The sequence below is a fragment of the Pan paniscus genome, chromosome 20, assembly GCF_029289425.2.
Source record: "Pan paniscus chromosome 20, NHGRI_mPanPan1-v2.0_pri, whole genome shotgun sequence".
Taxonomy (NCBI): Eukaryota; Metazoa; Chordata; class Mammalia; order Primates; family Hominidae; genus Pan; species Pan paniscus.
Window position 1 is genome coordinate 47497926 of NC_073269.2, and position 22359 is coordinate 47520284.

The 22359-nt window shown below is 48.9% G+C and overlaps 1 protein-coding gene and 1 long non-coding RNA gene across 12 annotated transcripts in view; one reads left to right on the forward strand and one right to left on the reverse strand.

Annotated features, from left to right (window-relative positions):
* The window catches only part of HNRNPUL1 (heterogeneous nuclear ribonucleoprotein U like 1), a 45236-nt gene extending 25393 nt beyond the window's left edge, over positions 1–19843 (forward strand). For 5 of the 11 annotated variants that reach the window (XM_008964868.5, XM_034944600.3, XM_034944605.3 and 2 more), the window contains exons 8-15: positions 4108–4374; positions 6210–6332; positions 6429–6557; positions 13421–13589; positions 14568–14852; positions 15876–16165; positions 17864–18085; positions 18671–19843. In XM_008964868.5, coding sequence (XP_008963116.1) covers positions 4108–4374; positions 6210–6332; positions 6429–6557; positions 13421–13589; positions 14568–14852; positions 15876–16165; positions 17864–18085; positions 18671–18787 — 1602 coding nt within the window. In that variant the 3' untranslated portion in view covers positions 18788–19843. The remainder of the gene's footprint in view (positions 1–4107; positions 4375–6209; positions 6333–6428; positions 6558–13420; positions 13590–14567; positions 14853–15875; positions 16166–17863; positions 18086–18670) is intronic. The other 6 variants (XM_003812455.6, XM_034944601.3, XM_034944604.4 and 3 more) reach the window with 2 other exon arrangements.
* On the reverse strand, positions 19335–22359 carry LOC129394737 (uncharacterized). Its single transcript, XR_008622098.2, has 2 exons — positions 22162–22359; positions 19335–22049 (listed from the first exon to the last, which is right to left on the reverse strand). It is a non-coding gene; the product is annotated as an uncharacterized LOC129394737 (long non-coding RNA).

Genomic DNA, 22359 nt, shown 5'->3' on the forward strand with positions numbered 1-22359 from the left:
ACCCATTTTTCACATATACCCTCCCCAGCATGTGAACCCACTGGTACTCGGGGTTTCATCTCTTTTTTTTTGTTTTTTTTTAACTTGTATGTCTTGGGGGTCTTTTTATTTATTTAATTTTTTTGAGACAGAGTTTTGCTCTTGTTGCCCAGGCTGGAGTGCAATGGCATGATCTTGGCTCACCACAACCTCCGCCTCCCAGATTCAAGTGATTCTTCTGCCTCAGCCTCCCAAGTGCTGGGATTACAGGCATGCGCCAGCATGCCCGGCTAATTTTGTAGTTTTAGTAGAGACAGGGTTTCACCATGTTGGTCAGGCTGGTCTCGAACTCCCGACCTCAGGTGATCTGCCCTCCTTGGCCTCCCAAAGTGCTGAGATTACAAGCGTGAGCCACCATGCCCGGCCTTGGTGGGGATCTTTTTATGGTACTACCAAGAGAGCTTCTTTGTACTTTTATATTGTCTGTAGTCATTGTATGACTGTACCATAATTGATTTAACCTAGTCCCTCCCTTTGGTGGACATGTCGTTACTTTTGCAGCTTTGTATTTAGTGGCTGTAATGGCTGTCTAGTATTCTGATGCAGGGGTTTGGGTACCCTGCTTTAATTTAGCCCATCTTCCTGTTAGTGGCTGTGAAAGTTGTTTCCTGGAACAGATAATGCGGCTTGTCTTTTTTCCATTTACTGGAGTAACTTGGAGATCTTTTTGTAGCCCCACATATGGATCTCCTGTGCAATTTAGCCACTCCTACTCCCCATTGGAGCACATTTTCCGTGCTGGCATGAGCATTTTGCACATAGAATTTTGCATTCTTGTGGGAATGTAGTTGTATTCCTTCTTGAAAGCTAGATTCTAAGTCAAAGGTATATTTTTAAATTTTGATAGCTACCACCAAGACTACACTCCAAACAGGTTGCAGTAATTTAACTTGTCACTGTGTGACAGTGTTTGCCAAAGTCTGTTCTTTCAGAGTATGAGGTTCTTTTGGTATGTGGCAGTATGGAACTCTAGGCCTTGACTCTTGCTTCAACCAGAACATCTCTGCATCCAGTCTTAAGATTCCTTATATAGTTTTCTTTGTTCAGAAGATACCACAACTTTAAAAAGGCTCAGGGTGAGGAGTTGGTGGGGGTGTAAAAATCATTGGTCTCCTGGAACAAGAGGGGAGGACATTGGTGTCAAATATCAAGTCCTCAATTTGCAAAACAAAAAGGTAAAACAGCCTTCCAAGTGGAGAACAGAATAACCCATTTCAGCAAACCATAAAGAGTATGATACTTAGAGCCTAGGGACAACAGAAAGAGGTGTGAGACACCAGGCTATAAAAATGGCAGGCTCTGAATTATGCCAGGCTTCAGGAGTTTGGGTCTTTAGGCCTGGGACTGACACAGGAGTGTTTCAGCAGGAACAACAACACAACAACACAACTCCACTTGCCTTTTGGACAGATGGCTCTGTTGGTGGTAGATGGGTTGGTTGAGGGCGCCGGTTTCTGTGCATTATGGGAAGTTCCTATAGTGAAGCTGGTGGCCATAAGGAAGGCTAACTAACACCCACAGTCATACCTGCTCTCCATGGTCTTTTTTTTTTTTTTTTTTTTTTTTTTGAGAAGAGTCTTGCTGTTGCCCGGCTGGAGTGCTGTGACACGATCTCGGCTCACTGCAACCTCCAACTCCCTAGTTCAAGTGATTCTCCTGCCTCAGCCTCCTGAGTAGCTGGGATTACAGGCACTCGCCACCATGACCAGCTAATTTTTGTATGTTTAGTAGAGACGGAGTTTCACCATGTTGGCCAAGATGGTCTTGATCTCTTGACCTCATGATCTGCCCGCCTCGGCCTCCCAAAGTGCTGGGATTACAGGCGTGAACCACCACATCCAGCCGCTCTCCATGGTCTTGACGTGGGTGCATGCTTAGAGATGAACAGGCATGAGGGCCTCTGACACAGAGCTGTGCCCTGTGAGCACTGAGGAGGTTAATGAGGAAGCTCCTCAAGGGAGGGTGCTTCTGTCGCTTCTTGAAGGGCAATTCCCAAGGTGGTCACCTGAATAGAGAAAGAAATTATACTTTCATATCAGAAAGCGAACCTTGTATTTTGCTTCAGTCTGCTATCTAATCTCAAGTTTTGAGCCTTTTCTTCTCTGAGATGGGCATTTAGAAAAATATTTAACAAACGTTTTAAAAATATAAATTTTAAAAAGGCAAAAAAACACTAAGAAAAAAAAGAGCCTCTCGTATCCTGCAGCCAAAGCAATGTTTCCAAAACACAGTTTTGAGCAGGCTTCTCCTCTATTCAAAATAAGTCAGACACTCTGCTCTGCCACCAGCATCAAGTTCAAATTCCTGCGGTAAATTAGAGTCCCTCACATGCCGAGGTAGGCCGTGTCCCCTCCCACCACTTCAGTCCCAGCCCCTTATTTCTAGCACAGTGCCTGACATCTTGCAGTGATAGCTCACATTCCTTGTGTGCTCACCGTGTATTAAATGTACTAGCCCATTTAACAGTTAGAATAAACATAGGCTGTATAAAATATTATTACCCCGCCCCCCTTTTTTTGATAAAGAAACAAGATGAAATAACTTAACCAAGGCCACAAGTTAGTAAATGGTAGAACTGAAGCCATCCACCTTCTAAAATGGGATCATAGGCTAGGCGCAGTGGCTCACACCTGTAATCCCAGCACTTTGGGAGGCTGAGGCGGGTGGATCACCTGAGGTCAGGAGTTCGAGACCAGCCTGACCAACATGGAGAAACCCCGTCTACTAAAAATACAAAATTAGCCGGGCGTGGTGGCACATGCCTGTAATCCCAGCTAATTGAGGCAGGAGAATCGCTTGAACCCGGGAGGCGGAGGTTGTGGTGGGCCGAGATTGCGCCATTGCACTCCAGCCTGGGCAACAAGAGTGAAATTCCGTCTCAACAAAAAGAGGGGGGATCTTAATTACTAACTTTAGCAATTCAATAAGTAGTTGTTACAGAATAAATGAATGTGGTCCCTGCATGGCTCTGCAGCTGTTCCTGAACTACTTCCCCCTCATCTTTTATGCCTCAGCCAATCTGACCTTATGTTCTGTCACTGCTAGGCTTATATACAAGCAACTGAGAAACCTCAGAAACTTGCTTCTAGGTAGGTCATCTTACTGAATTATGATAGAGTGTCCTTGTCTCATTCCCCACTGGTCGCTAAGCTCTGTCGGTCCCAGATTATGCAGACATATGTATCAGAAAGAGTACGAACTCAGGGAACATGTTGAACAAGCTGAACTCAGTTCGAAAAGGCCCTGCTGTGGCTTTCCTTCATCTGTTATATTCATAGACTGCCCTTTCTGGGTTTCTTTTGTTTGTTTTTGTAGAGATGGGGTCTCTTTCTGTTACCCAGGCTGTACTTGAACTCCTGGCCTCAAGCATCCTCCTGCCTTGGCCGCTCAAAGTGATGGGATTATAGGCATGAGCCACTGCACCTGTCTCCTCATCAGTTTTCAGGACAGGACTCGACCACCTTTTCCTTCGTCTTCATCTCAGTCTAGGCACAAGACTCAAATACTTGGAGCTTCTTAAAATTACCTGCTTTAGGACAGGTGCAGTGGCTCAAGCCTATAATTCCAACAGTTTGGCAGGCCAAGGTGGGAAGATCACTTGAGTCTAGGATTTCAAGACCAGCCTGGGCAACATAACAAGACCCTGTCTCTACAGAAAAATTTAAAAATTAGCCAGGTGTGGAACATGCCTGTAGTCCCAGCTACTCAGGAGGCTGAGGTGGGAGGATTGCTTGAACCTGGAAGTTTGAGGTTGCGGTGAGCCCTAGCTGTGCCACTGCACTCAGCCTGGGGGACAGGGTGAGACCCTGTCTCAAAAAAAAAAAAAAAAACTCTTGCTTACTTGCTTCATATCCACCAACTTTGGGGTCTTAGGCAAGGAGGACTTTGGGCTGGACATTCTCTGAGATGTTCACTGATGCTGCCCAGCTTACCTGTATGTTGGGGAAGGATGCACTTCAATCTGGAAAGCTGTCCACATTCTACTCCCTGCATCTACTGTCCTCACGTGTGACTCCCAGTGCCTATGGCGAGAGTTGGCAATCATATTCCTCTGGCGTTTTCTCCTAGGATTTTGAATGTGGAAATGACGTGGAACTGTCTTTTACCAAGAATGGAAAGTGGATGGGCATTGCTTTCCGAATCCAGAAGGAAGCCTTAGGGGGTCAGGCCCTCTATCCTCATGTCTTGGTGAAGAATTGCGCAGTGGAGTTCAACTTCGGACAGAGAGCAGAGCCCTACTGTTCTGTCCTCCCGGGGTTTACCTTCATCCAGCACCTTCCCCTTAGTGAGCGTATCCGGGGCACCGTTGGACCAAAGAGCAAGGCAGAATGTGAGGTGAGTGGGGCCAGAATGTATTGGTGGCCACCTTGCTGCCAAGACAGAGGAGACACACACACACACAGACACACACACAGACTTGCTGCTAGAGTAGCCTTGGGGCAAGTGGCCACTTTGTCCCAGCTCCTCAGGGTTGGACTCAGAGCTGAAAAGCTGCTCTGAGTGTGAGGTGAGGGGTGTTGGTGTGACCTAAGTTGAAGTCGGAGAGGCTACCTAAATCTCAGAAAGATTCCATCTTCTTCTTAAGTGAGGCCAGAATAGGGGAAAAGGAGGCTTTTCTTACAGCAGAAAAGGACACTAGGCGCTTCTTGGGGAGTGCACTGTGCCACCAAGTGTTCTTTTTTTTCCTTTAGAGACAGGGTCTCGCTCTGTCACCCAGGCTGGAGTGCAGTGGTGCGATCACGGCTTACTGCAGCCTTGACCTTCCAGGCTCAAGTGATCCTCCCACCTCAGCTTCTCGAGTAGCTGGGACCACAGGTACATGCCACCATGCCAGGCTAACTTTTTTAGCCACTGAGCCTGGCCCACCGAGTGTTCTTGAAGGAGGTTGAGTAAGTTCCACCTCTCACCCAGAGCTATCAAAAGATAAATGGCCTTTGGGAAGATTTGATTCCAAGAGCTATACTAGTGTCTTTTTTCTTAAAACAATATTTTTCTTGTATGTGTAAGTTATTTATGCTTGTTCTAGAAAATTAAGAAGTAAAAAATTTAAATTTTCATAATGCCATCATCTACAAATAAGTTTACTTGCAGAGTTTTGGAGTTCATCTGTTCTTTTTAATGTCTAAGTGCCTGTTTTATGCTCACAAACATTTATCATTGAGATTCTGTGGTATAAGCATTATGATACCCTGCCCTTTTCACTTCACATTATTTTGTGAGCTTTATCCCATCACACAAAAACCTCTCTTTGAACATCATTTTTTCTTTTTTAAAAATCCTTCAAGGGAATGAACGTCATTCTTAATGGCCTTACAAACTCGCCGTTCCCCACTAGTCGGGCATTTAAGATGCATCTGTGTTTACCAAATTCTAAATGTACTGATGAGATACAATTCATGTCCTTGTGTGTGCAGCTCTGTTCCTATTTCATACTTAAAGAAAGTTGTACCACTTCTACCCACTCCATGGGGCCAGTCCCAGTACACAGCCTTCCCTGGGCTATTGCAGGGGCGGGGAATGGGTCACATAATCCTGTAAATGGGCCGGGTTTGGTGGCAAATGCCTATAATTCCAGCACTTTGGGATGCCAAGAAGGGAGGAGGATCCCTTGAGTATAGGAGTTTGAGACCAGTCTGGGCAACATAAGGAGACTCTCATTTCTACCAAAAAAAGAGAGAAAAAGATTAGCTGGGTGTGATGGTTTGTATCTGTAGTTCTAGCTACTCTGGAGGCTGATGTAGAAGGATTGCTTGAGCCTGGGAGTTCAAGGCTGCAGTGAGCTGTAATTGGGCCATTACACACCAGCCTGGGCAATAGAGTGAGACCCTGTCTCAAAAAAACAAAATACTATAAATGCTAATGATGACAGCACTTGGTTTTTTGTTTTTGTTTTTGTTTTTCCCCGAAAGTTCTGGGATTATAGGCGTGAGCTACCGTGCCTGGCCAGCACTTGACTTAATGCTTACCCTGTCCCAGGCACTGTGCTCAGAGTCTGACAAGCCTGATCTTTTTGAATCCCGATACCAGTACTGTGAGGTAGATGCTATTATTGCTTCCGCTTTGTAGAGGCAGCCACAGCTCAGAGGTCCAGAGTCACACTCACAGTCACCACCGAGCCAAGTGGTGCCATACCACCATGCCGCAACACCTTCCCTGTCTTGTTCTTGTAGATTCTGATGATGGTGGGCCTGCCTGCTGCTGGCAAGACCACATGGGCCATCAAACATGCAGCCTCCAACCCTTCCAAGAAGTACAACATCCTGGGTACCAATGCCATCATGGATAAGATGCGGGTAAGGCCACCACTGGACTCTCCTTACTCACCTCCAACCTACTGAGTGCTGCCCTGCAACTAAAATCACTCACCCCTCACCAATTCCTGCCCGCAGGTGATGGGCCTACGCCGGCAGCGGAACTATGCTGGCCGCTGGGATGTCCTGATCCAGCAGGCCACCCAGTGCCTCAACCGCCTCATCCAGATTGCTGCCCGCAAGAAACGCAACTATATCCTAGATCAGGTACTTAATGATGACCGTTGTGTCCTCAGGAGAAGGGAGGGGACCCCTTGCATGCCTGAGAATCTCCCTCTGGTCCCTTTCTTTTTTCCCCCGTAATGATGATGGACTGCTGTGCTAGTCGGGGGGGGTGAGACCTTGTCATACATGATGACATGGTACTACACACAGCTGAGCCTGGACTGGGATCATGATCTAGGCCTACTTACTCAGACTCATCAGCAGCCCCAAAGAACATCAGGTAAGAACTGTTTAGCAAAATGGAAGGAGTATGGATTTCCAAGCCTGAGAGACTGGAGCTTGAATGCCAGCTTGGCTACTCCCTAGCTCTGTGCCTTTGGGCAGCTGACTTTATCCTCTGAATCTCCATCTCTTGGTTTGTAAAACAGGGATCTCAATACCATCTGCACCCCTAACACAGGACCTGGCACTTAGTAGCTGGTGATTATTGTTAAATACTCTACAGAATAGGTAGAGTAGCTTTCATGCCAACAGCAGTGCTGTAAGGTAAATGCTATTATTGCTTCCGTCATTTTCTCTTCACAAATACGTATGACTGGCAGGTACATACCTAAGTCATATTTTCTACCTACACTTCAGTTAATGGTGGAGTTCTTAACATCAGGGACCTTGGAACCTTTGTATTTGAACATAAATATTGTATGCAGGTGCAGGTGTATCCTTTTTATGAAAAAGAAGGGAAAAAAAAAACAGTTTTTTGTCCCTATCTTTCAGCATTCTCAAAAGGATGAGTGACCCAAAAATCATTACAGATTCCTGTCTCAGAGTAATGAGTTCCATATGGTTATTGCCTATGCAACGTCATTGCCTATTGACATTTGTCCTGAAGGCTTTCAGAAGTAACAAAGGGTGTCTCCTTATTTTCTATGTTTGGGGATCTGTGAATGAGCCTCTGTTCCCTTCAGCCTTGCATTTGTGCTTTCTTAAGAACCTGTGAGTGAGCAAGTATGTAAACTAAGTAACACCCTGCCCTTGTAGCCTTCCTGAAGTGCCTTCCATACGTGTAGGCCTGGATACTTGGTGACCATGAGTTCAAAGGGCTCCTGATAAGAGTGGAGGTGGGGACAGCGTTTGGCTTTGTCAGAATGGTAGTTTGCTGTTAGAAAGGAATCGCCAGAGACCGAGTTGCCTTCACATAGGAATGAGGATCCTACACAAAACAGTTGAGCACAGGATAGTCTAAAAGCCATCCGTGGTTATCCCCCCAGCTCATATTGTGTACAATCAGTGTTCTCTCCGCTTTGAAGATTTGTCTTTTAAACCCTTGGCCTCACTTTACCTGATCCTCCTTGTCGGGGCATTTAAGAATTTTTTTAGTCTGTATTGACCCCAGTTGGACTCATTGTCGTGAAAGGGAGAGCAGTAATACCATTTTAACACTCTGAGGATACATACCTCTTTTGGATACCCTAGCCAGTATTCCTGCCTGTCTTTTTCTTGGTTTGCTGGTTAAATCAGCTGTGAAACCCATTTCAAATATGTGGCCCAGGGGAGAATGATTATAGTCTAGAGTGGATCGTCTAACATCTCTGTCCAGGATGCTGAAGTGGGTTTTCTCTGGAAGCCAGGCCCATGACAGCTTTGCACTCTGAAGACCTACTGTCAGCCTTCTTGGCTGCTGCTGGCTTGTTCAGGGACAGGGTCTAGGGCTGTACCAGGTATGCCTGTGGTCTTCAGGGCTACCAGCCTCCTGCTTAAGGGACATGTGGGTCAGGCCAAGAGATCTTGGCCAACAATGAGACAGAGAACCTAAACTCTGAAGGCTGGGGAGGAGGGTTCTCTGGTTAACCACAGATTGGAGGATTGCCTCGGGGCCTGAAGCCATAGGCTACTCAGGCTGAGGGAGGGAGTGTAAAGCCAGTGGTTTCACCTGTTTTGGCCTAAACCCCAAAAGTGGGTTCCAGAAAACTCTGGGTATGAGAAAGAGGGAGGGGGAAGTTGTGTGTTTGTGTATAGAGGGTTCAGAGCAGGCCCCTGGCCAATCCTGGCACTTCCATTCCACCAGCTTTGGCAGTGACAGGTAAGTTGATGATGCATAGCTGTCTCCTGGGCTAGGTGGAATTTCCAAAGGGGAAACCCATACTACAGGCAAAATCCCTGCAGTTCCTGGATCTCAGCCCAGAACCATCTTTTGCCTTTACTGGTTTTTCCTGAGTGGTCAGATCTCCCCAGATTTGGCTCTTCCAGCCTCCTGTTATGTAGGTTGGCCTTAGAAATGCTCATCCTTGAGAGGGAAGGAGAGGTTGTCTGCAGAAGCCAGGTGGGCCTTTGTAAGCCAGGATTCTGCGTTTGTCTGGCCAGGACTCTAACCCCTACCCTGGGATGTATGTGATTGGGCACAAACTCTCAGGTATATCGGGGCTTTGACCTACATTCTGTGATAACCTGAGTAGCCTTTTGAGATCATGTGGGCATCACAGCTGTGGAACATCAGAAGAGGAAAAAGAGGTAGACCAGAGAGGAAACTGAAGCCTCTGCAGAGGACTATAGGACTGCTAAGTCACGCACTCAGTGTACTGATAGATCACAGCTCTGCTGACTTCCCAAACAGCCATAGTCTAGAATGGTTGGGGCCATGGTGGGAATTTGGGGAAGCTTTCTGGAGGTGGAATGTCTGAGTCGGGGCACAGAGAATGATTAAAAGAGTTGGGGCTTTGTCCTGAGGAGAGTGGGGAGTCATGGTCAGGTTTTCATCCGGAGGAATGTGGATAAATTTGCCTGGCTAGTAAAAGGCTGCAGAGGAGAGAGAAAGGTGGAGTAGAAGGCCACATTGCTTCAGGTGTCTCTTTGGGGTCCTCTGTTGGAGGTGGGAAGCCTCTGGAATGAGATGCTTTCTGGCCTTGTCCCAGAGGGCCTCAAAATGGAGTACAGAACAGGAACTGACTGGCCTGCTGTGAGGCAAACAAGTTGCCTTTCTGGAGGCTTCTGGGGAGCCTCCGCAGGGCCATGTTGCCCAAGCCCACCCCAGAGTAGGGCACTGTTGCCTGGGAGTTCCGTTAGAGGGCTCTAACAGCCTAGAGCCAGGCCAGGCATCAGTTAGAATCAGGGCTGGATGGGTTGACGTCACAGTCAGAACATGTCGTTCTAGTCCTCATTTGCATCCTGGTCAGCAGGTGCCACGCTTTCGCCTGAAACAGAAACCCAGGGCTAGAATAGTCTCCCACCGTAACCTGTGTCTTATTTGCAGGCCTTGGAGAAAGGATGTTTCTTTCCTTCATCCCCAACCAACCATCCCTAGAGCCTGAAGCCCATTCCATTCTTGACACACCAGCCAGTTCTCTTCCTATAAATGTGGTTCTTTTGACTGGAATTCACCTCACTCTGAGCCCAAAGTAAATCTTTCCTCATCAGCCTTCACTTTGCTCCTCAGATCTAGCTAGGTTTCTCCTGCTGCCAGTATGACCCTGGTGAGCTGTGACAAGTGAAGAGTAGACAGGGACAGTGGGGCTTGAGAGATCCTGGGCTGTCACATCATCATTCGTACCTGCTGTGTTCCCTCCTCCCTCCCTCAGACTGTTATACACCAAAACTCCCCATATAGCTTCTCTGAGAAACCCAACTCTTGTCCCTTAGTCCATGTCACAGGGTCCAGGGAACACAGACAGCCACATTTTCTCTTAGAATCAACATCTTCAAGCAGGGTGGGACTGGGAGAAGCAGAAGCTAGGCAGAGGGAACCAAAGCAGCTGGAAAAGCTGACCTAGCTGTTGTGCTGGTCTCATAGCAACAGCTGCCAGCAGCCCCCAGCGACCACAGAAGTGCTGGGCTGGCCCAGGGGCTGTGACCTCACTGTGTTTGCTGTGGCAACAGCCACCAGCAGCTAATTCCCTTTCCTCCAGGAAAGCCAAGTATTTGCATTTCTGCTGGTGTGGTTTAGATACTCTTCTTCCCTTCCCCAAACGAAGGAGTAAGTGGAGGGAAGTGCAGTCTTAAAAACCACTGCTGAGTTGATTCTCAGCACCTCAATTCCAAAGTGCCTGAGAAGCCATCTCTGAGTCTACCCACTTCCAAGGACAAAGGCCAGCTATTTATGAGTCCAATCTGCTCCGCCTCCATTCCTCTCATCCCATGAAGCTGCAGGGGCTAGCCGTCTTGGCAGCATTGCTTCTCTTCTCTGTCCCCTCATCAGGACATTGACAGGGCAGTTGTACCACATGGAAGACCTCCAGGACTGTCACTCCACGCCCTCGCAGTTCAGAGGAATCAAAGTAGGATCACTTAGGGGCAAAAAAAAAAAAAAAAAAAAAAAGTGCAGAATGGTCTGGGGCCATATTCACCCTGGCACCTACCTACTCTGAGCTTTTGTGTCAGAAGAAAATTATATTTAGCTGAGGAAGCCAAACTCTTTCTTCCTATGACCAGATGCCACGTTCTGCTTTGCTTTTAGGAATGGAGTCAAAGAAGAGTAGTGGGGAGAGGGGACTTAACTTTTCCTCTGTAACATGATGTTCCTTTTCAAACCATTTGTGGCCCAAGTGCTCTTTGTGGGCCGGTGTCCAAGACCCCAAGAACAGTATGTGTGTGCCTGTCACCCACGTGACTGCCCACATCCTCCTTCGTGAGGGTAGGGACACTTTCCCTGGGGGACAGGGAAGAACATTTTTTCCTGGCGCATGTTTCAGGGCCAGAGGATCTGGTTAGTTTAAGCAGCTGCACCCACGGCCCCAGAACTTCCAGCAGATTTGTGCTGGAGTCCTTGGCCCCTGGCTAATCCACATCCAGCACCCTGTTCCTATGTCTTAGAAGACGATCTCTTGAAACCTTGTTTTTTCCTCAAGCTTCAATTTTCCTTGGTATTTTCCATTGGGAAGCCTCTTCTGGATAGTCAGTCCTGTAGGTCTTATTTTCAGATCCACTCTAGGTGTTGACTTTTCACTGCCCACTCCTTTGGCACTGGCCAGAGATTTTTACATCTGCAAATGCTCTCCAGAGCCAGGACGAGGGTGATGATCCTTGTCTTTCAGAAGAGGAAATTTGAGACTCAGGCTACTTGGGGACTTGTCTGAGTCTCACAAATAGTAAAGGGCACAGCGGGGATTTCAAGCCCAAGTTTCTTCCCCAAAGCCTGTGTTCATTCCACCCTGTCTCACTGTTCCTGCTTTTCTGCTTGGGAGGTCACTATAAGCTTAACCTTTTCTTTGGTCTGAGTTGCTTCAAGTCAATATGACAGTATAAATATCTACCCAGTGATGACCACATCAATGGCAGCTCACAGTTGTTGAGTGTTGGCTATGAGCCAGGGCCTGGGCTTAGACGAGGGCTTTTACTCACATGGACTCATTCGGTCTTCACAGCAACCCTAAGACATCCATGCCGTTTTCCCTTTTCAGGGCTTGATTTTACAGAGGAGCAGGCTGAGGCTGGGCCATCCCAGTGCACTGCCCGCTTCCTGTCAAGGTGTCTTCTGCCCTGGAGGCCACCTGTGTCCCCCTACTTGAGTAGTTTCTTGCACTTTGTCAATTGCTTTATGGACATTCTCTTACTCAGTCCTTGCCAGCCCAGGGAGGGAGGCTTTTCAACCCCGTATTACAGATGAGGCAACTATAAGGACTGGCCAAGGTATGTTAGTAGCCACACCAGGACTTGACCCTAGACTCTTTGCACCCAAGCAGGCCACATCTTCAGAATACTTTTTTTTTTTTTTTGGTCCATTTGTACATACCCCTTTACAGACTGTTTTCCCCGTCTGTGGCTTCTTTCTTGGGTCCCTATTAGAGCCACTAAAAAATTGTTTAAATGCAGTTAAAAACTCCTTACTCCGTTTCTGCTGAGTTCCCGAGTTTCCATAGGGAGGGTACCTGTATAGGTGCTTGGGTCTTACTCTAGAGGTTCAGGCTCAGGAAGTCTCAAATGAAGTTTGAGCTGCTCACTTTTTAAGTAGTGTCCTCGTGATTCAAGTATACAGGCTGAGTCTATGGAACCCTGAATCCAACAGAGGTAGGCCCCATTCCCAAAGGGCCCGACATGAAGGAGGTGTTCGGTAAATGGAAGCCGATGTTGTTACTGCTCTCAACCACATATGTGCTAGAGCACTGCTCTGCCAGCACCAGCCCAGGACACACCTGCCATCACTTAGAGGAAGGGAAGGAAACATTAGGAGCAAAACTGCACTTGCGAAAAGCAGAGTCTCCTGACGTGTAGCGCTTGCTGGTTAGAAGCTTGTGGGTGAGGCTGATGTTTCAGAGAAGGACTGAGGGAATAAAAGAACCAATGTTAATGAGAACAAACTACAAAACTGTCCAAAGGAGCTGGTTAATTAGTAGCATAGCTAATCTATAGGTATTACACAGCCATTAAAAAAGAATACTGCACAGAAAAACTTTAGAGAAAGTTTCACGTTACATGAAAAAGCCTCAGGAGGATGTGCATAATACAATTCTTTTTGTGTAAAAAAATCACATAGATATTTCTAAAAGTGCACGGAAGAAATTCATTCTTCATTCTCTCTGGGAAGTAGGGCTGGCACTAAGGGAACACAGGGGTTTTTCCTCTAAACTTTATGCCTTATACTGTGAATTTTTTTACCAAGAGTATGTATTAGCTTTTAGAATAGGGAAAAGAAATTGTAAGGTCCAGTACCAAGAACAAATAGGATTAAAAAGCAAAGTCCCAACCATTAGGAATCCTTTGCCCTGTGCCTGTCTGCAGCCACTTACCTAAGTCAATTCATTTGCTGAGGGTGACTCAAGAATCTTCAAAGTAAAGAAGAGCTGTTTCCTGAGTTTCTCTGCTTACAAGGAGCACTAATCTCCTTTTCTCAGTCCCTGGCCTACATAATACCCCTCAGAGGAAAAAACCAACTCTTAATGTACCATCTCTTGCCTCTTCTGTTACCTTACCCTTAGACAAATGTTTATGGGTCAGCCCAGAGACGAAAAATGAGACCATTTGAAGGCTTCCAGCGCAAAGCTATTGTAATTTGTCCCACTGACGAGGACCTAAAAGACCGAACAATAAAGCGAACCGACGAGGAAGGGAAGGATGTCCCAGATCATGCGGTCTTAGAAATGAAAGGTAGGAAATGAGTGCTTCCCAGAGGAACGTCAATGCGGGGTCCTGGAGAGCAGAAGCTCTTTACTCAGTTTGTCCTTCCCTGGCTCCCTAATGATTTCTTTTTTGATCTTACTCTTTCCTTGCTTCTGCTTTGTCCCTTCCTTGTCTACCACAGCTGTGAATGGAAAAGCTACCCATCTGTCTTATGTTGGGGTTTTCAGGCTGGATGGGGCTGGGGCAGCACAAGGGAAAGGATGTATGGGAGCTAAAGCTGAAAGTCCTGCGTGCTCACCCTGCCTCTGGTCCCAGATGGGCTGACTGGGCAGGCCTCAGTTTGTTTCTCTGTAAAAATAGGGATGGTGATGCCATCTGTCTGACCCATTCCCTGGGGTGAGGCCTGAGGGAGCTGTGCACTGTGTCTAGGTGGGTCTTAGCCACCTCTTCAGAAAACGGAGGAGTCTTTGTTAGCCCCTGACACTTAGCAGGCTGAGGGGTTGGGGCTTTGTCTACCTCTTTCTCTCTCTCTCTCTGTTTTTTTTTTGTTTGTTTTTTGTTTTTTGTTTTTTTTTTGGAGAGGGAGTCTTGCCCTGTCACCCAGGCTGGAGTATAGTGGTGCGATCTTGGCTCACTGCAACCTCCGCCTCCTGAGTTCACCCAGTTCTCCTGCCTCAGCCTCCCGAGTAGCGGGGACTACAGGTGTCCGCCACCATGCCTGGCTAATTTTTGTATTTTTAGTAGAGATGGGGTTTTGCCATGTTGGCCAGGCTGGTCTTGAACTCCTGACCTCAGGTGATCCACCCGCCTCGGCCTCCCAAAGTGCTGGGATTACAGGCGTGAGCCACCGCGCCCGCCCTTCTGTCTATGTCTTTCTTATTCACTATTCCAGTTTTCTTCACCTTCTCCCTTCTGGAAGGCCAGTCTTCTGGGTGGAGGGGACCAGACTTCAGAAGGTACTGACCTCTTCTTCTTGTTCCCTTTGGGGCACTTCCTTCCTCCTAGCCAACTTCACGTTGCCAGATGTTGGGGACTTCCTGGATGAGGTTCTGTTCATTGAGCTGCAGCGGGAGGAAGCGGACAAGCTAGTGAGGCAGTACAACGAGGAAGGCCGCAAGGCTGGGCCACCCCCTGAAAAGCGCTTTGACAACCGAGGTGGCGGTGGCTTCCGGGGCCGCGGGGGTGGTGGTGGCTTCCAGCGCTATGACAACCGAGGACCCCCTGGAGGCAACCGTGGCGGCTTCCAGAACCGAGGGGGAGGCAGCGGTGGAGGAGGCAACTACCGAGGAGGTGAGACATCTCACACACAGCACTCTCCACTTTCTGTTCCCAGGTTGGGGCTGGGCTTTGACTGCTTATGCAATCAGCAACTGAAGTTTTCTGAGCTCCAGCTGTGAGTTATACTCTGGTAGAAAACTTGAAACAAGTCAGACACGGAGACCTCAGAAACGCTCCCACTTTCCCACTCCCTGGACGCTGGTTATGAAGCCCTTTGCCCATTTGCATATCACAGTGCACATTCTGTCACATTGCTGTCATTTTTGTGAACCTTCCCCCATCTGACCATGAGCTCCTTGGAAATAGGATCTAGATCAAAATCTATTGGAAATGGGGGCTACATCTTTGGCCAGGTCTGAAGAGGACTAGATGCGACTCGTTCATGGCCGTCACCAGTGCTTAGCTTCCTCTCATTTTTTTTTTTTTTTTTTTTTGAGACGGAGTTTTGCTCTTGTTGCCCAGGCTAGAGTGCAGTGGTGTAATCTCGGCTCACTGCAACCTCTGCCTCCCGGCGTTCAAGCGATTCTCTCGCCTCAGTCTCCTGAGTAGCTGGGATTGTAGGCAAGCACCACCACGCCGGGCTAATTTTGTATTTGTAGTAGAGATGGGGTTTCTCCATGTTGGTCAAGCTGGTCTTGAACTCCTGACCTCACGTGATCCACCCGCCTTAGCCTCCCAGAGTGCTAGGATTACAGATGTGAGCCACCGCACCCTGCCAGCTTCCTCTCCTTGAGCATCTCCTTCCTGCATATTCAACAGCTATTGAGATGCTGGGACACAGAAACCCAGGACTGCCTTGGTCTCTGCCTCACCATTCTTGCAGTCCAGTGAATGAGACAAACCTGTCATAAGGGCTGGGACAGGGGAGTATGCCCGGGGGTCTAGAGAATCCCAGAGGACATGCTTTGTTGTTCACCTTGAGTTCTTGCTCTGCGCCTGGCCATGCCGGCTCACAGTAGTCACCAAGACAACCCAGTTCCCTGGGGTTGCCATTTGGGAATGATGGCGCCTTTCATCTGGATTTCTCCAACACAGGTTTCAACCGCAGCGGAGGTGGTGGCTATAGCCAGAACCGCTGGGGTAACAACAACCGGGATAACAACAACTCCAACAACAGAGGCAGCTACAACCGGGCTCCCCAGCAACAGCCGCCACCACAGCAGCCTCCGCCACCACAGCCACCACCCCAGCAGCCACCGCCACCACCCAGCTACAGCCCTGCTCGGAACCCCCCAGGGGCCAGCACCTACAATAAGAACAGCAACATCCCTGGCTCAAGCGCCAATACCAGCACCCCCACCGTCAGCAGCTACAGCCCTCCACAGGTGAGAGAATGAGTGTGTGTTTGTATGTAGTGATCGCACGTGTGCTTTTGAACCTGAGCAAGTTAGGTGGAGGCAGATCTGGGGAAATCAACACATGCCCCAGCTACTGGTCTTCACTCTAACCTCTAGCCTGCCCTTCTTTCTCCCTGGCCGTGATCTTGACTCAGATGGACCCTACACATTCCCAGATCCCCTCCAAACCCAGGAGTAAATGGAGACCTTCCCAGAACCTGCTCTTCTCCCACCACCCTCAAGGGGATGGGCTGTAAGCACTGATCCCTCCAGCAAGTACATTATTCTTGGCTAGTGTCACTAACCTCACTAAATCCCCAAGAAAGCACTTGACTGGAGTCACCCCTTGCCCAGGCTGGCTGACCTCTTTGTCTTTTGGACATAATAACCAGGGCACTAAGGTTGCTGAGGACTTGCCCTCTGCACAGAGAGCTTCAATCCTGAGCAGCTCCAGGCTCAGTTCCCGTTCTTGGAAAGCCAGTGCCCTGGCTCTGGTATGCACAGGCTCCTGTAAACCAGAGAGGTTTTCAGTTATCGCACAGCCATTTCCCAAGCACTTTCCTCATGCCGGGCCTGGAATCAGCTGCCAGGAGACCAACGGATGGTTCCCAGGCCCAGCTAACTAGAATATTTCTTTTTTTTTTTTTTTTTTTTTTGAGACGGAGTCTCGCTCTGTCGCCCAGGCTGGAGTGCAGTGGCGCGATCTCGGCTCACTGCAAGCTCCGCCTCCCGGGTTCACGCCATTCTCCTGCCTCAGCCTCCCGAGTAGCTGGGACTACAGGCGCCCGCTACCACGCCCGGCTAATTTTTTGTATTTTTAGTAGAGACGGGGTTTCACCGTGTTAGCCAGGATGGTCTCGATCTCCTGACCTCGTGATCCGCCCGCCTCGGCCTCCCAAAGTGCTGGGATTACAGGCGTGAGCCACCGCGCCCGGCCTAGAATATTTCTTAGAACAAGAGTTGGGCAGGCACAGATCCAAACCCCCAGCCCCACAACATCCTGTTTCTGTGAGCTTGGACAAATAGCTTCCCATCTCTGGGCCTCATTTTCCTCATAAAGGTGTTAGTAGAAGTCCCTTCCAAGGTTTGTTGTGAGGAATGGGTGGCACTATAGCTCTGGGACTAGGCAGACCTGGGGTCAAGTCCTTTTTCCTTGGCCCAGAAATTTCATCTTGAGCCTCAGTTTCTTTCTCTTTAAAATGGGGCTAGTGGGACCTACCCCTAGGTTCTGTATGGAGATTAAATGACGTAATGATCCAACCTGTACTTGGGAAGCACTTAGTCAATTGCCACTACTGTTTCTCAGCAGATCTTCCAGTAACAACTACCACCACCTGTTGAGTACCCAGTGGTTTATACACACAAGCTTATTGGATACTCAGGGCAAGCTAAAGGAGTTGTTCTTGTTCTATTGTGATTCTCATTTTATAAAAAAGAAAACTGAGATTTCAAGAAGTGCCGTGTACCTTGCTCCCTGGGGGTCTCAGAGCTGGGGTTAGAGTCCACATCACAGCCCTGGGGCTTGCCCTTCATCCTGCCCTACCATGGCATGGAGCTGGCTCTCCTCCTTCTCAGCCCACAAACAATGTCCACTAGGCAAGGGAAGGGCCCCTGTGGGCCAACCACTTAAAAAGGCCCTTTTTCCATCCCAGCATTTCACATCTGCAGATTTCCTCTATTTCACAGAGCTTTGGCTTTTTTCCCTCCACTTTCCAGCCGAGTTACAGCCAGCCACCCTACAACCAGGGAGGTTACAGCCAGGGCTACACAGCCCCACCGCCTCCACCTCCACCACCACCTGCCTACAACTATGGGAGCTACGGCGGTTACAACCCGGCCCCCTATACCCCACCGCCACCCCCCACCGCACAGACCTACCCTCAGCCCAGCTATAACCAGTATCAGCAGGTAGGTGCCAGACTGGGGGCCAACTGGATGGAGAGACTTCCATGGGCCCCTCCTGGGTGTGTATTCCCAGACTTAAGTCCCTGCTTATCCCTAAAAAGACAGCCTGCTGGCCTCGGCCTGGCGTTCATCTGGTGCAGCCATTCCATTTGGTCAACACTTCTGCACTGGTTGCTAGGTAATTGGTATCCTAGCCCCCTCCACAGTCTAGCTAGCAAGTGAAGGGGAAGGGCTGGCCTAAGTACCAGGGGCCTCAGAGTCCTCTTTCAGCACCATAGACAGGGGGCTCCAAATCCTGCTGCAGGTTGGTGCCCAGGCCCCCATACCTGTTACTAAATCTTTTGACTATGATATCTAGCTATACCCAAAAGGCACTGGGTTGACAAGCTGAGACCTGGGCTTCAGTCCCTAACTGCCTACCTGTGTGGTGTCAGGTCTTTCCAAGGTGCCTTGATTTCTCTGTCAGGGGACCTGTGTTCAACTGTTGTCACTGCAGCTGTCTCTGCCCTAGGTGAGGGTGGGGCTGGTGGGGAGGCTAAATGTGTGGTGGATGCAGGACAACTTGGTGTTCTTGGTTTCTTTCCCCAGTATGCCCAGCAGTGGAACCAGTACTATCAGAACCAGGGCCAGTGGCCGCCATACTACGGGAACTACGACTACGGGAGCTACTCCGGGAACACACAGGGTGGCACAAGTACACAGTAGCCAGTGTGACCCAGAGGCTCCCGGAGGCCCCTGCCGGCTTCCTCCACCAGCGCCTGCCTCGGCCCCTCCTCTGCCCCCGCCAGATCCCGTGGTGCTGGGGATGGGGTCATCCCAGGGCTGCCTCCCTCCAGCCCACTGCCTCCCCTCTGAGGGGCTTCCTTCCCCTCCATAGGGCCAGGCATTTTTTTCTGGATTCAAACAGGCAACAATGACCTTTTATTTTCTGTTTGTCCCCACCTCCCCAGCCTTCCACCTCCTGTTCTTCCTACCTTCTTCCTTTTTGACTAAATAATCCCCACCTCCCTTGATCATACAGTGAGGCTACAGTGACTGAGGGGAGAATCCCCTCCTGTTCACTCTCCCAACCCTGCTCCAGCCCCTCAGCTTCCCAGACCCTCATGCAGTTGGTTGTAAATTCTCCCAGGAGCTGTTTTACTGTCTACTTTTCAGGATTAAAAAAAAAATCAAAACTTAAAAAAAAAAAAAGTTTAAAAAGCAAAATGGGGAGGGGGAGGAAGCAGTGACCTTTTTTTTGGTAATTATGCGCTTTTTTTTAATTTTTAGAATTTGTCTTTTTACTGTGGGTCGGCTGTTGATATTTCATCAAGATAAGCATTTCTTTCCTGAGTTCAGGTGACTGAGGAAGAGCCACAAAACAAAACACAACAAAACCAAACCACAGAATCATCTTTAACCCAACTTTTTATACGATGCCCCAGTTCCCCATAACTTTGCACACAAGCTTCTGTGTTCAGTTGAATTGTAACTGCTTTTTGTATTTGGAGAGAGTGACTATTGAACTTGAAACCTTTTATTCCGGGCGTCTTGGTAGTTTCTGGTGGGATTCAGTGGGTGAGAGGGAAGAAGGGGAGGTTGGGGGGCTCCTTCCCTTCAGAACTTGAAGTTTCTCCCACTGCCTACTCTCCAGTGGTCTCCCAGGTGCCAGACCCAAAAGCTTTTCCTACAGTGATACCCTTTATTTTTACTTCCCCTTGACTCATATGTTTTAACATGATTTTAACAAACTGCACTTATTAAGAAATGTGTTTGCCCTGTTTTGTTTGGTTTCGTTTTGTTTTCTTTGAATAAATGACATGGCACCTCCTAGCAGGAAGGAAGCAGGGTTGAAACCCTGAAGTGTTACTGCAGTTGGCCGTTAATTGGGGTGGGGGCCTCTTTAAAGGGAAATTATTTACTCATTCATTAAACAACTTAACGGAGGGATTCATATGCCTGGCCCCGATTTTGGTGCTAAAAATGCACGCTTAAACAAGGGTCCCTGGTTTAAAATCCACTAGTTCATTTTTAAAGTGCTTCTCTTGTTCTCTACCTCTCACAGTCTAAAATCCCTCCAGGAGTTTTTGAGTAAAGGACATGGAACAGGCCTCTAGGTGGAGGGATGGGTGGGACTGATGGGGCAGAGACCAGGGCTGGTTTGTTCGGCATCATCACTGGGCATCCACAGACCACCTGCCTCAGGCCTGGCCTGTGTGCAGCACGGAGGACAGTTCCTGCCTGTTCTGTGTTTGGGGCTCATGGGGATTCCAGGAGCTTCATGTTTCAGCCAGTGTGTGTGAGCCACCTGCTGTGTTCTTCAGCTGTCCTGGACAGTGCTGGGGACATAGTATGGCCACGGCAGTCCTGGACCCCGTTCTCACAGAGCTCCCACTCCAGAGAGAACAAAGACCTGCCAGCACCAAGTGGTCAGCTGTGAGAGCCTGGGGTGGTGTGCAGGGAGGGCTTCCTGGAGGAGTGAGCCAGGGCAAAAGACTCCAGATTGCATCCCCATGGCCCATCTTCCCCTTCCTTAGCAACCTTACGTCTTCATTCCCTCATACATGCTGTGTTCCTGGCTCCTTGTGAGAGACAATGCTGGGCCACAGGAGAAGCCAATTCAGCCCCAATCTTCCCTGGTGGGAGCTGAGAGCCTTGTGAAGGGGAGATGGGCAACAAAAACAAGGGAGGGAAACTGACTAGTCTCAGAATCTCGGGTAGGGCATCAGAACGTGAGAAGGAACCAAGGTTGGTGGCTAAAAGGGACCCTAGAATGCGCCAGAGAGGAGGTGGCAGGGCCTTTAGTCTGGAAAGTCCCCTTCCCTTCATGTCCATATGCTGGGCTACAGCGCCCTCTGCTGGCCTCTCCTGGTAATGCCTAGGAATCTGGGTTGGTAAATAGGGACCTCCTTGGCTTTCTTCCACAACTCCAGACCTCAAGGGAATGCAAATGGGGAAGCTCTTCCTCTGTTCTCAGCCAGTTTTTCTCACACGTCTCATCTCCAGTCCCTTGATGCCCACTCCCTTCAGAATAAAGGAGGTCAAGCCACTTACTATGGCTTATGAGGCCCTGCATGGCCTAGCACCTGGTAACCTCGCTGGCGCCCTCTCTTTCTGCTCCCCCTTTGAATATCAAATCAGTGTTTATTTTGTTCTGAGGAGCCGTAAGTCCTTTTTGGAACCCACAAATAATGCCATGAACCACTGCATTGGAGAATACAGAGGTACATGGAATTTTGCATAAAAATTCATGAGGTTCTCAAAACCTCCACAGCCCAATCATGGCTTTCAAGTTAGAGCTCCTTTCCTATGCCCTGACCGTAGTGAAGTGCTTGCAGCAACCAGAACCGTCCGTACCTGCCATCCTCCTCAAGATTCTTCCCTACCTTCCTCTTAACCCAGCTCCTACTCGTTCTTCAGGTCTTAGCTTGAGGGTACCCTCCCAGAAAGAAGGCTTCCTTGACCCTCCAGCCTGGGGTGGACAGCTCCCTCAGCCCTCTGGATCCATCAAAGCCCTGGCCACTGAGTGACATGTCTGTCTACTCTGCTGGTAACACCTAAATAGAGCCCCACCCATCCCATAGGGAAATAAGGACCACAGTTGTCTTGTTTCACATCTGTAGATTTCCTCCAGGTCCTGGGAACCCAGAATGGGAAGTTCTATCTCACTATCCATCTCATGCCAGCCAGAGACAGGGTATGATGACGGAAGTAAGCCAGGCTGGTGGCTCACGCGCGTAATCCCAGCATTTTGAGAGGCTGAAGCGGGAGGATTGCTTGAGGCCAGGAGTTGGGGACTAGCCTGGGCAACAAAGTGGGACCCCTGGCTCTACAAAAAAATTTTAAAAATTAGCCGGGCGCGGTTGTGCGCGCCTGTAGTCCCAAGTACTCCAAAGGCTGAGGCAGGAGGATCACTTGAGCACAGGAATGTGAGGTTACTTGAACTGTGATCGCGCCACTGCATTCGTCTGGGCGACAAAGCGAGACCCTGTCTCAAAAAAAAAAAAAAAAAAAAGAATCAAGGCTTAGTAATATTCCTGAATTCCTGAAGGAGTTAAGAAAGGAAAAGGACAAGCGGGGGTCTAAACGAGAGCACGAACCCTCAGCGTATGACGGCTCCAGGCTCCGGGGGAAAGTCCTTTAGCCATCCATCCCAAAATTAAGCACGCTGGGAGCTGGAGTCACAGCAGTGATAAAACGAACAATGATTCTGGTTCCTACTGACTGACAGGAGAGGTTTAAGGGTCTCTCACTCTCCGGGGAGCCCCTTTCCTTCCTGGCTGCGGAGGGCGGAGCCC